Here is a 15,159-nt window from a genome sequence, read left to right as displayed (position 1 = left end):
TATTTTATATATTTATATGTTCAAACATTTTATCATTATATTTTAAATCATTTTTTAATACTTTCATTTTATCGATTTATATTTATTGTATCTCAAGTACATATGATTATTATAATTGCAAAAAAATTATATTCGAAAATATATTAAATATTAAAATGAAATTTATTATCGTTACATTAATATATATTTCATAGATTAATATAATTACTCTCTTTTATTTATAATTATAATTAATCTCTTTTATTACAACGAATAAAGTAGAAATAATCAATTAAATTTTTGCACAGTTTATTGATTTTGATATTTGCAATCATTTTTATTGCATTTTTACTGTACGAATTAGTGCAATATGTACTATATTATATGTATTATAGTTATATACTGTATATAATTATAATAATACATTATATATAACAATGAAAACAACTTATCAATGTTTTGAAAAAATCGATGTATTCTGCAGATATAGACTAATATATTGAAACTATTATTTTTTTCAATTTTTTTATATAAAATCTAAATCTCTGAAGTTGATCATTGATTGTTATTGAAAATGCTCATTATTTAATCATCTCACGAATATTAAATTAACATATAATTCAATTTGAATTTTTAAATTATAATACATATGAATTTTCTATTCCAAATAATTTGAATTTGGCGCACTGGTGCTTTTATTATCCAATTATATTGGATTGGATAAAAGTTCAACATGGCATCATGTAACTCGTAAAGATATCCAAATTATAATCTTGAATGAAAATCACTTTTGAATCATTGAATTTTAATAATTATGATCATTATTTTCGAATTTTACACATTAAAAATGATTTATATATTGAATTTATGAAATGTATTAAAAAGGGATAAAAAATTTTAATATCTTTTTTTGAAATTTTACTTTAATTTTTTAGAGATATAAAAAAGGTTACAAGAATTATTATTATTTAAATATAAAAAATAATAATTATTTAATAAAAATTTTATATATTTTTTAAAAATTTATTTAATAAACAGTGAAGAAACAGTTTAACAAAGTTCAATATTTTGTATCATTTGAATTTTTTCCAAAGATTTCTCTGTGTTATTTTTTCAATAATATCATGTGTTAACAATTAAATAAAAAATAATATAATAAACATGTCAGAAGCAAGTAGAAATCAAGATACAAAAAAAAGAAAAGAAATGTTATATGGTAAGTATGTGCTTAAATTAATTTTATTTCGTAATTTAATAATTTTATTTAAAATTATATAAATTGAAAAGATTGAACATATATTTTTTTATATTTATTTATTTGATTTTTTTATTGTAATTATAAATGTATATAATAAATATAAATGTATATAAGAAATTTATATAAAATTTATTTATATAAAATTTATATAAAATTGTAAATTTAAAATTTATATTATTATATAAAATAATATATATAAAATTTTTTTAATTTATTAAAAAAATGTAAAATAAATTTAAATTCATAGTTCATATAGAATAAAATATGAAATTATATATAATCTATATATACTTTTTTAACTGTAATGATATAATATATTTTAATATTTATAATGTTTATACTTTATTTTAATAATATCTACATTATGAATTTTTGTTTCAGAAACATTATTCTTAACTGGAATAGCAGGAATTTCTGCTATGATCGGTTTTTTTAATGCTTTAGCATCAATTAAAAAACAAGATACTAAACATTTTGATATTGGACTTATGGGAGGAAAAGGTCTTCAAGAATCTGGTGCAGCACTTGCTACAAGAGCTTTATTGTGGGGTTCTGCATGGGCAGTTAGTGGTTGTAGTATACTTTTTTATGGAATTTGGAAATTATCTGGAGCTACTAATGCTAAAGAGTTTCGCTTAAAAGCTGGAAATATTTTACCAAAAATACCAAAAAATGATCCTCCTCAAAGTAGAACTGAATTTGAAAATCTTACAGATTTATTAAAATATGTTTCAGAAGAGTGGGGCAAAGAAAAATAATTTTGTTTTGTGTGTGTGTGTGTGTGTGTGTATGCGTGCGCGCGTGCGTATGTGTGTATATAAATAAAAGAGAATATAATTGTTTCGCTCATCTTCATACATCTAACATTTGATCTATAAGTTTATAAAACAAAAATAGAATTATATCCATAAAAAATTAGTTTCAAATATCTATAGTAAAATAAATTTAAAATCTTGTACTGCCTATATATTATGTAAAAATTAATATTTATAATATATTACTAATAAATAATATTGGAAATTTGATTTATAATATAGAACATATAAAACATATTAAATTTTATATATCTAAACAATATAAAAAATTTTATTTTAATTGTAATTCTGATAAAAGACATTTAATTAAAAATAATTTATAGAAATGAGAAATTACAATAATAAGTATATAATAGGTATATTTAATAGGTATATATATTATTAGATATAATATATGTAATACTAAATATATATATTACTATATATATAGTATATAATATATATTACTATATTTATTGTTAAATTTAAAAATAAATCATTTAAATTAAAAAAAAATAAAACAATTGATTTTTTATTATAAAAAAAATTTGATTTATCATTTTTTATAAATAAACTTTCTTTTCGTTCATATGCTTTCTTCATTTAATTAATAATTTATTACGAAAACATATAACAGGTATTACTAATTAATATTATAAAAATAATATTGTAATTATAAATTTTCTAAAAGAAAATTAAAAAATATTTGAAAATTCAATAGCTCTATTTCTGTCACGCTATCGTTTCATTTAAATTCAATTAATATTTTACATATCGTCTGACAGATATATGCAAATATAGACAAGAAAAGGAAATGATAAGAAAAAACAAATGGAATAAAAATATCAACGCCATCTTCAAAGTACCATAAATGAAACATAAAAAAATAGTAAATAATAGAAGAATAGAGATAAAATATAAATTGATTTTCAATGTCATCTATCAGATATCAAAGATTTCTTCAATAAAATAGATCAGATAGAATAATTAATTAAAGATCAATTCCATCTTTTGAAGAGTAATTTTAAAGAAATATCTTTGATATTCTACTAAAGATAACGCTGACAATTTTTATTTCCTCCATATTTCTTTCTTTATTTACTGTTTTTTCCATGTTTTATTTGCAATATTTTAGAAATGGTATTGATTTCAATATTTTTTCTCTACTTCTACTTTCACTATTTCTTCTTCTTATCTATATTTGTTCTGGAAAATTTACGCACTCAGAAAATGATTGCAAAAAAGGACGTAATTTATGATAAGATAAATATACTCAGTTATTGTTTTTTTACAAAAATTACTATTGTATTTGAATACTCTTACTATTACAAATAAATAATCGAGAATAAGATTATAAATTATAAATTAAAGAATTAAATATGAATATTAATTTAGCTATTATAACTAATACTTCAAATGTTTATCTCAAAAGATTTTTTTTATATGATTAATCTGATATAATTATTGAAAATATATAATATTAAGAAAAATGAAAAGATAAAAAGAATATAAAATAATAAACAACAAAAAGAACAAAGAGAAATATTTTTTCAAAATATTCGATTTATTATCTTTTAGAACATGTTTATTAACTGTAATAGTAACTGTATAATTGTAAAATAGTTATTAAAAGAATTAAAATTAATTTTCAAACAGAGAATTAATTTCTTTTTGATAGATATTTTCATCAGGTTTAAACCATAAAATTTTAAGACCATCATACATTGCGGGTGAAGCAACTGCTTCATACCACAGAAGAGGTAAATGATTGACATATGTTTGAAGTTTATATATATCATCAATCACATATTTATCACATTGATTAATATCAGCATTGTTAGACAAAATAAGAAACCATAGATTTCCAAACAAAAATTCAGCACTGTTTGTAAGATCTTCAACTACGCTTAATGGAATCTTTTTTACCATTGTTGCATGATATTTTATATGCGAACAATATTCTAACTTTAGTGTAAATGATATTACATTAAATGCATTTTCAAGTAAATAATATCGGTCAGTCGTGTTAACAGCACCACTAATCAAATCCATTAATTGATCCTCCTTAGTAATTATAATCGTGTCACGTCCATTAAGTATTTTACCAACTATCAACTGATAATTTTTTTTCAACTCATCATCATTGCATTCGTTTTGAACAGAAAACGATATTACAATTTTTTGTTGATTATCGGAAATATTTTTCTTTGTGATACCATTTATTTTTTTATTTTTTAAATTTTCATCAATAAATGACATTTTTGTCGTATCTTATAAAATTCTAAAGTAAACAAATTTATTTAATTTATTTTGAAAACTGTATAGTTAAAATAAACACAAAATTGTACTTACAAAATAAACTTTTCGAACTAAAATATATTATGAAATAAATATATTTTATAAATATTAAATAAATTATTTTAAGAAAAAAGAATATATATAATTGAATAAATTCAATAAATAATAATTAAAAATTATTAAACTTTTTATTTTAGAAAAATCAATATATTTACTTGAACAAATAATATCTAAAATTTCTTAGATAGAAAAAATTTATATAAATATATGTATATATTTGGTCAAGATATATATGATGATTTAATACAACTGGAATTTCTGAACGAACGAAAGAAGTAGAAATCGCAAATATGACTGCATGATTGTAACCGAATCAAATAATAAATACTTATTTATTACTATATAATACTTATAGATACATATGTTATCTCTCTCGGCCATATCTAAGCCACGTAAGAGATGTAAATAATTGACTTTTTCTTATTTTTACACATATCTTATTCATATATCTTAGATCGATTACTTTTTTTGCATAATATTTGTTTCAAAAATATAGATTTTTAAACTTATGTAGATTTTCATGATAATTTTCTTAACATATTTATCTATTAAACGTGAATATGAACATTCATTTTTTTTTCCATTTTATCTATAAATGATTTATCTATAAATTCTTTATCTCATTAAAATAAAATAAATTTTTTATAAAAAATATTACAAATATATTTATTTTATTCTTAAACTTGATTTCTGGTTCAAGTCTGAAAAATTTAAAAAAAAAATATATATATATATATTATTTTGTAATCTTTTCTCTTTAAATTCCGTTTTTTTAATTCATAAGTATCCTAAAATTGTAATTAAAAAATAAATTATTAAATTATTAATTGCATTTAAGATAATTAAGATGAAATTTCATAATTATAGACAAATATTTTTATTTTCAAATACAATTAGTTAAATTCATATTCTTTTAACTTTATACAATAAAACATTTACCATTGAAAAAAACATTTCTGAACAATTATTAATCTTTAATCAATCTAGTATGTTTTTTTTCAATTAGGTAGTTTTTTTTTTAAATAAAATTATTAATTAAATATTTGAAAATATCTCAGATAATAAAGTAACTTCCTAAATGCATAGAATGTATATATATATATGTATGTATGTATGTATGTATATATATATATGCATTTATTGATAAAAAAATTCTAAGTAAAAATTCTTATAAATATGAAATAACAATATCATAATATATGTTTAAAATAATATAATTAATATAATCTATGCATAAATTCGATTATAAAATATTTATAAAATATATACACATTTTTTTGTTTTTATCATTGTTTTATTCTTAATTTTATTATTTATTATGTTTATAACACATAAGTTTCTAAAAGAAGTTGACATTTGGATATTTGTTTTAATTATTCTAATTACAGTAAATACATAAGATATAATTATAAGTTTATGTCTGTATAAACATGTATAGTCATAAACATATACGCGTAAAAAGAGTTATATTTTCAAAAAATCAAATTAAGATATGAAAAAAATTAAAACATAACCTGATTTGTTTTGTTGCTAATATAATTCAATGTTGAATTGTACTTATAAATTCTTTTTAAGAAATTCAATATATTCTTTGCAAATATGTTTTTTTCTTCTTATTTTATACAATGTGCCCCATCCATTTAGAATGTTATTATGTATACATAGTTTTTGCAAAATTAAAACGAAATTAATCACACGTTAATCACGCGTTCCTTATATGTAAAGAAAGAAATGGGAGGGAAGTGAAAATATTATTAGTATGTCGATCTAATGACTAGATTATAACTTCGATCTAACTACACATTTAGCCATTGATACGATTTATATAGATTTGTACATTGCCTAAAATTTTATTTTCTTACTTCCTTTTAGATTGTTTTTCTCTTTACACTACTTTTTATTACATTTTTAATATGAATATTCACATATTTCTCTTACTACATTTCCGTTATTATTTTTCTCTATTATATATCGTTTATAAGTGGAATTCACATATTTTTTCCTCTTTATTTATTAATAAATTTAATTTAACTTCTTTTTATTTTGACATCAAATAATTTTCAATTTCTTATCAAAATTAATATTTTATCAACTCGATGTTTATATTGCAAATTTTTAATAATATGTTATTAGACAATTATTTCTAAAACATCGCTTAAAATATATTTAAATTTAATTTCGTCTATAAAAGAACGAATAAATATATTTTTTAATTTTGATTATTAATTAGAAATATTAACATCAAATTATTATAATAAAATTATTGAATATTACCATTTATAAATAAAATTCTACTTAACTTTAAATATATATCCAGAAAAGAAATCTTATTTATTTTTTTTTTGAAGATTTTTGTTAAATATATAATTTTCCAAATATAAGATTTCGTTTGTTAAATTTAAGTACACCTTAAGCTCTTTTATAGTTTTGTTATTTATTTTCTTGCATAACAATTCTAATAGTATTGTTAAAAATAAAACATCAGCAGAATTTATTAATTAAGGCTCGGATTCTGACCAATATCCCATTGAATTTCAATTCTGGGCCACTTTGTTTGAAGTACTGTTAACATAGGATTACTTTCCATAATACCCTTGATAGTACATTCCAGTAATACCGCTTGACCTTTATGATATATCACTTTATTTTCTGGATTGCTATGTTGTAGACCATTATAATGATACAACGGAAATGTATCTGGGCATGTTCGTGGCTCTTCAGGGAAGAATTCATCCATGAAATTAGTACGTAAAATAATTCCCAAATTTTCACTATCCAATTTTTTCTTCATTACATTGACACTGTAATAAAAATATAAATTGCAATTAGGAATTATGTCTACTAATCTTAAAAATATTTCCATATGAGTACGTTATCCTTTTTTTTTTTATTTATTTCATTCCTATTCAATATTTATTATTCTTTTCATTTTTAATGAATTCAAGGGGCAAATATCTACTTTCGCGATTTTATCAAAGTAATTAATTACTAAAATACATATTAATATTTTTCTTCTATTATTTGCTTATTAAAGAATTTTTTGAATCTGTAATTGTGATGCAATTTTCCTTTCTTTTCTTTATTATATTTATTAAATTAAATTTAATAAGCAAAATAAATAAAAGCCTATAAGAATTTTGTGTGATTCATGTAGTTTGATTATACATATATATTGCTAAAATATAACAAAAAATATATATATATATATATATATATATATATATATATATATATATATATATATAGATACTCCATATTATTTTATTATAAGATTTAATAATAATGAGTAATATGTTAATACAACATATAAAATCGATAAATAATTTAATAGTCATATTTATTAAAGAATTTACGAGAGAATTATAGCAAAAAGGAATTATATATTATATAAGATTATTAATGCATTATTAAAGCTGAAAAGATATTCTTATTTGAGAACTTCTTGATGTTAAATCAAAACAAAAATGTTTGAAATGTCAAATCGACATGAAATTAAAAGAATTAAAAATATAATAAAAAATTTAGTAAGAATATATGTTTTATAAGAATGTAATATAGTTTAAATGTATTTAAGAGCAGATTATTATTCCTTATTTATCCATCTTTCTTATTAAAAAAAATTAAATAAATAAAATAACAAAAAAAAATAATATAGTACAGTAAATTAAAATTATAATAGATTACAATTAATATATATAATATATAATTAATCGAAATAACACTTTTATCAAAATATTAAATATCCCTATCATAATATTAAATTATTAATTTTAATTTATTTAACATAATAATATAATTTATTATTCAGAAACATATCGAAATTAATTATGGTCGAACAGCTTAAAATAAAATTCTTTATTTTGATCTTTAACATTAAATTTAAATACTCTAACGTAAAAATGATTATGAGTTATATTATCTTTTTCTTCAGGATTATTAGTAGCAAAACAATTGATATATAGGATATGATATATAGGAAATATGACATGGAATGAGTAATAAAGAAGAAATAGATGGAAATCATTGATTAAATAAAGTTATGAAAATTGATGGGATAGCAAATATTGATCATTAAAATCAATATTTACGCGTGTATTAAAAATAATTACATACATAAATTATATTACTTATTAAAAAGAATCATTATTCAATTCAATAAGAAATATTATTAAAAATAAAATTCCTTTTCAAATTTATCTATTTAAAAAAATATATCTATTTATAATTTTATAAACATAACGAATTTTTATTTATTTTGGACTCTGATGAATTCCATTAACTTTTAACGCTTATAATTTTTAAAAAAATGGTTTAATATAGATTACATAAAAATCATTCATTATATTTATGATTACAGGAATTTTATATTTATGAACCAGCAATATTTAAATTTTATTAACTATATAATATTTCATTAACTATAATTTTACTATTTATTTATATAATATGTTATAAATATAGTGTTTATCAATATAAATATATTTTACAAATAGGATTATTTTCTATAAAGATTGAAATTTTGAAAAGAAGATATATAATAAAAAGATATGAAAACATATTATAAAACATATTATTATGAAAGTATATCTTTGAATATAAAGTGAAATGAAACAAATCATAAATAATTATATAAAGCTTTATCTTATTAATTATTTAAATTATCATAGATTCTATATCCTATAATATGTATAAATTAATGCATAAATTCAAATATGTATTTTGAAAATGATAAATATTTTCCCGTTTAATTATAGATATAAATTTAAAATAAATAATAAATATTATAATAATCTATAATAATATATATTTTGTAATTAATACTTACTAATCTGAGTCTGTAACCAATCCAAGTTCAGCAAGAACATCTTGTAATAAATTAGCAGGAATAAAATCATTTCCCTCTGGATCAAATTTTCTAAAAACTCTCTTTGCTTGATCTGCAGGTGTTTCAGGACTCACAAGTTTTTTTTCAGTAGAAAATAGTACAGTCAAATGAGTTTCTGAACCCAATACCCAAATAGGATTTGATGGAGATTTTAAGAAAGTTCCTACTTCACAATAACACAAATGTTCAAGAAGTGCAAGAAATCCTATTGCATTTTGTGTATCTATTCCTCGTAATTCTGAAATTCATATATTTTTCAATATTAATAATATGAAAAATTTATTGTAAAATATAATTTAATAATGTATTCAAAAATATTGAAAAAACATATCTATTTTATTATATTTATATTTATTATATAGCAAAATTTAAACTCAATTTTAAGTTTATCTTTTCAAGACCATATTCATTTTACAATAATTATATATTTATGCATTTTTAATTATATAATTTTTTACAAACAAGAAATAAATATATATATATATATTTTTTTTTCATGAATCAAATCCTCATCATTTTGCGTAAATTTCATTCTTCTTTAATTTAACATATAAATTTTTTTTTAAATAAATCGTATTTCATTATTTAAAAAAAAAATATTTAACAAATAAACAAATAAATTAATAAATAAAAAAAATTTACCATATAATCACATATGGTTATATATGTAATTATTATATTTCTTAATAAATATTTAAAATATTTACAAACTAATCATTTTTCAACTATTCCATTCAATTACTCTATAATATGTAATAATATATAATATATATAATATTGTCTACATAAAATGATTTAAAAAAATTGAAGAAAAATTGATTTATGTATTAAACATTATTAAACAAACAAAGCAAATTGACAATAATATACATGCATATACATAAATTACACTTACATTAAATTCCTTTTCATAAAAAATTAAATAAATTATGTATTCAACATTTTTTTTATCTTTACTCATTTTCAAATTATTGTATTAATAAATTCATAGTCATAAATTTTTAAGTGTGAACGAAAACCTAAACATGTAAAGATAAAAAAAGAGAATATACATTTATTTATTCTATCTCAATATATCAACTAAATTTTTTATTAAATAAAATTTGTGTTATCTAATCAAATCCATATGTAATATAATACAAAATATAAAAATATCTTACTCAATCCTCCAACATCTTGATCGTGATCCCATACATGACTAACTGCTCTTCCCGTAAGCATTAAATTTATAAGACTCTGATTTCCATAGCCATATGTTGAATCAATCATTGATTCTAATGGATCAGACATTTCAGAGCGAATTTCAGTTACACCTTTTGTAACAATTATACTATAAAGAAGCAATAAAATTCCATATCGATCTTTTAACATCTCTAACCTCTCTAAAAAAAATTCTTCTACATGTTCGGAGGTATTAGTTGTAAAAAGTCTAAAAAAGAGAACTCATCATTACAATAAATATCAGATTTTATATTTTACTTGAAATTTTTTTTTTGAAAATTTGAAAATTAAATATAGAATGGACTAATTAAATGAAATCCAAATATTAGGCTTATTTGATATTATATAAAAAAAATTTACAAAAGACAATATAATATTGCAAAAAATACAATGTAATAAAATTTTTTTTTCAAAATCATTTTTTCATGAAATGTAAAAGCTATTGCTATTTTATAAATGGAATCTTGTATTTGTTTTTCAATATCACATGGATCATAAACATAAATTTTATTTAAATATCAATATGTGAATAAATTTGTAATTCTATGTGCGTCCTAGATATTCCAAAAAATATATATATCTTTAGAATTAAATATCTCAAATTAAATAATCAGAAAGATATGATGATTAAAATCATTAAATTTTTTTTTGGTATTATGTTATCTACATTGAAAAACAAATGTAGATTTTCATTTAAAAAGTAACAATGATTTTGACATTTTATGGAGAGAGGAAAAAAAAAAACTATGATCTTGAGAAAAAATTATTTTCACACATGCTTTTTGAAATGATAAATTGTCCTAAAAAGTTTTTTATAAAATAAATAAATAAAGCAGATATTTATAGATATTTATTTTTTTTTTATGACCTTTTTTAACAGATTCATTTTGTGCATCTATAAAAAACATTTAGTTTTTTTTCCTAATGATACTAATATAATTAATTTTTGCAATTATATGATAGATCATTAAAAAATTTATTAAATAAAAATGTATTTTCCAATTTATATTCAAAATTATTATTAAAATATAAATAATTGACAATTTTTGTTACCTCAATTGAGAATGAAAAAGATCAGAATCTACACTTCTACATTCTTCATTCATTTCCATTAGTAATATTTTTTTTTTTGTTTCTTGATTATCATTATTTGTTACATTTATTTCTGTTTCACGGTTTTCAATTTCTGGTATTTTCTCCACCCATTTGGCCTTTCTTACATTGTCTTCATTTGAAAATTTACAATCCATGAAGACAATACAAAATTTTGGAACTTTTTCCCCAGCGGCTTGTTTTAAAATTTCTATAGAAGCTCGTACAAGAAGTTGGTAACACGTATCTAAATTTATATTTTTCCAAGTTGAAACATCAGTCTCTGATAATAATTCCTTTAAAATAAAGGCTTGGACCGGAGCTATTACTGCACAAGGACCACCTTCTGTTTGTATCAATGCTGTTGGCTCATCAGGACTAAAATAAAATCCTAAAACAATGGAAACAATGTATTAGGATTAATTTACAGTAAAACAATGAGTTAAGTTATTTAAAAATTTGAATTTTTAATATAAATTTTAAATTTATTAATCATTATTATTTGTTAATTAATATAAATCCATTAATCCATTAATATTAAAATATTATTATTTATGTCAATTTTTATTAATGTTATTATTTATGATTTATATTATGATTAAGGAATGATTTTTATTCGTATAATGCATACATATGTACATATTATAAGTGAGATTGATTAAATATCTCTGATTAAAAATATGGAAAATATAAAAAAAATGATTCAAATTAAAATTATAAGATATCAGTGAATGTTTTTTATTACATATTTTATTACATATTCTTATTTAATATCGAAATAAATTTTTAAAATGCTATTTATTTTATATTAAATTGTAATTATTTTAAATTATACATCAAGTAATATTGATTAATGTCAATATTGCATCAAATTTAAAAATTCATATTTTGAAATTGATTTATATAAGATATATATATATATTTAATATTTTAAAAACATTTTAGGAAAAAAACAGCTTTAGCAATTTGATAAAAAAAATATAAATTTTCATTAAAAAATTTAAACATTGTTTTTATAAATTTTTTTATTTTGCAAAATCAAATGAAACATATATTCTTTGGAATTCTATAATTATTTTTCCAAATAATTTATATTTATGTTTCTTTGTATAAAATCTTTGTAATGAAAAATATAAATATAAATGTTATTGTTTTAATATATTGTATATAAATATTTATAATAAAATAAAAAAGTTAAATAATTGCTGAATTATTTAAAATATACTATTGAAATTGTTTTAGAGATTTTTTATTTAAAAATTATTTTTAAAAAAATCTAAATTTTTCAATCTATTTATTAAATTTAGCAATATTTAAAATTTATTATATAATTGGCAATTGAGTTTTATAATAAATAAAAATTTAAAACAAAATATAATAATAATATATATATATATAAGAAATATCATATATCATGTACATTATATATAACATAATATATAAAAAAATTAAAGCAAAATGATAATATAAATTGAGAATGTATTATTGCTTTATATATATTATTAATATATTGTGACAATTCAATAATATTAATAAAATGAAATCTATAAATTTTGTAATTTTACTCAAAAAATTTTGATCTTTTATTTATATTTGCATAAAATATAATAATGGATAAGTTAGTAGTAAATCACTTTTATTTCAATATATTAATTATTATAATTATGTATGAAATCTTTATATCATTTGTCTATTGTTAAAAAAAGTAAATAATTAATATGTTTTATTTATTAATATATTATTTAATTAATAGTAATTATTATTATTATTAATTAAATAATGTTAATAAATAAATAAATAGTTAAATTTCTGAAATTGAATTGGCTAAAAAAATTAAATTAGTAAATTCCAAAAATCATTCTTAATTTTAAATATTTATTAATTAAAAAATTATGAATATATAAAATTTAATATTTTTAACATATAAATTAGTTTTATTGGTTTTAAATTAGTTTTATTTTATTTATATATAAACATATATTTATGTGATCGATAATTATATAATAAGATTAATATAAATAATAGTACATATTTCTGCGTATTCCAAGTAAAATATTGAAAATCTTATTTTTTGAGTGCAAAAAAAATCACTAATTTCAGATCAAAATTACATTATTATATTATATTTAAATACTTATAATTTTTGATAAAATGATTTCCTGAAATTAAAACTTATATTTTAAAATATATTTATTAAATAAAAAATAAATTTATAAAAAAACAAAAAAAATCAATAATTTTTAATATTTCAAAAATATTTATTTATTAACTTTCAAAAAAAAAAATATTACTTAACTTAAAATATATATTTAACTAATAACATAAGAATTAACATTATTATTATATATATTATAATATATTAATGTATATTATTAATATATACATATATTAATCATATATTTGATAAAATTTTATATATTTTATGACAGGAATATAATTATTAACAATCAATTTATTGGAATAACAATAATAAATTTATTGGAATAACAAAAATAAATATTAATTTGGAATATTAATGAACATTTATTATATTATTAAATATATCAAATATAAAAACATAGTAATAAATGTTTAATATTATAAATTAATATTAAATTATAAATTATAATATTATTAAATTATAAATCTTATAGTATTGGTTATTTATATTTTTTATAAAGTATCAAATTTATTAAATATTATTTCATTCTTTATAAACAAATAAAATCAAAAACGTTTACTAAACTTATATTTAATTATATTTAATAATTTAATATGAATAATTTAAATTTCATTATAAAAAAAATATAAAAATATAAACTTACCTTGAGCCCACCGTTTGAAAACATCTTTTTTAATATTATTACCCCAAAGTAATGTCTTGATGGAATGTACAAATTCATCATCGCATTGAACGACATTTTCAGCCATTATCCACGTGTTTTTTTTTTTTATTATTAGAACATTAAGGTGTTGAACAAATACAAATTATTTCAACGTAATCATAATACTCTTTTATAATTCTATCGAGTCAAATTATTTTGTTATTATTTCTGCCAATTGCAATTGTATTGTATAACCTATTTAGCGAAAGAAACAATCACCCAGTACTTCGCCATTTTAGATATTGCATAGTTAGTAAATACATAAGATGGGTGATATCTATTTTTCATATTTAACAAGTAAGACCTCATTTTCATGACAAATTTTCTTTAAACAACTATTAATACATCTTATACGGTGCATATAAAATGGATATATATATGCGCGCGCGCGCGCATATAGATGTGTATGTATGCATATTAAATATCTTTATTTAATTTCACCTTCATTTAATTATTTTTATTAAAAAATTATAAAATAACTTTTTTAACTAAAAATATAAAATAAATATATTTTGTGTTTACATATGTTTTCAATTTGATTATTACAATTTTGATTATTATCAATTTGATATATATACAAATAATTATTCTAATGCTTTATATATTTTAAAATTTTATCTATCATTTAATATATTTTTATATATTTTAATATATTTTCTCTTAAAGTAAAATAAATCAAAAAATTAAATTTTTGAAAGTAAAAATTAA

At 18.2% G+C, this 15,159-nt stretch overlaps 3 protein-coding genes across 3 annotated transcripts; 1 reads left to right on the top strand and 2 right to left on the bottom strand.

Moving 5' to 3' along the window:
* Positions 1–511: 511 nt before the first annotated feature.
* LOC100863708 (transmembrane protein 242) lies at positions 512–2,248 on the top strand. The gene is made up of 2 exons (XM_003698029.4): positions 512–1,195; positions 1,619–2,248. The coding sequence occupies exons 1-2, from the start codon at positions 1,141–1,143 to the stop codon at positions 1,993–1,995; spliced, it is 432 nt and encodes a 143-aa protein (XP_003698077.1). The 5' UTR covers positions 512–1,140; the 3' UTR covers positions 1,996–2,248.
* A 1,326-nt stretch (positions 2,249–3,574) lies between these two features.
* LOC147658367 (uncharacterized) lies at positions 3,575–4,800 on the bottom strand. The gene is made up of 2 exons (XM_086917713.1): positions 4,384–4,800; positions 3,575–4,312 (listed from the first exon to the last, which is right to left on the bottom strand). Exon 2 carries the CDS (start codon positions 4,288–4,290, stop codon positions 3,673–3,675), a length of 618 nt encoding a protein of 205 aa, XP_086773839.1. The 5' UTR covers positions 4,291–4,312; positions 4,384–4,800; the 3' UTR covers positions 3,575–3,672.
* An 861-nt stretch (positions 4,801–5,661) lies between these two features.
* LOC100872199 (ubiquitin carboxyl-terminal hydrolase MINDY-3 homolog) lies at positions 5,662–14,870 on the bottom strand. Its single transcript, XM_012492819.3, has 5 exons — positions 14,392–14,870; positions 11,549–11,978; positions 10,435–10,703; positions 9,215–9,512; positions 5,662–7,190 (listed from the first exon to the last, which is right to left on the bottom strand). The coding sequence occupies exons 1-5, from the start codon at positions 14,495–14,497 to the stop codon at positions 6,884–6,886; spliced, it is 1,410 nt and encodes a 469-aa protein (XP_012348273.2). The 5' UTR covers positions 14,498–14,870; the 3' UTR covers positions 5,662–6,883.
* Between the last annotated feature and the right edge of the window lie 289 nt (positions 14,871–15,159).

This window comes from Apis florea, unplaced genomic scaffold, assembly GCF_048593485.1.
Source record: "Apis florea isolate Af1SG1 unplaced genomic scaffold, ASM4859348v1 contig_2272_pilon, whole genome shotgun sequence".
NCBI classification, from domain to species: domain Eukaryota; kingdom Metazoa; phylum Arthropoda; class Insecta; order Hymenoptera; family Apidae; genus Apis; species Apis florea.
The sequence above is the reverse complement of the archived record's forward strand: the minus strand, read 5'-3'. Positions and strand labels throughout refer to the sequence as shown.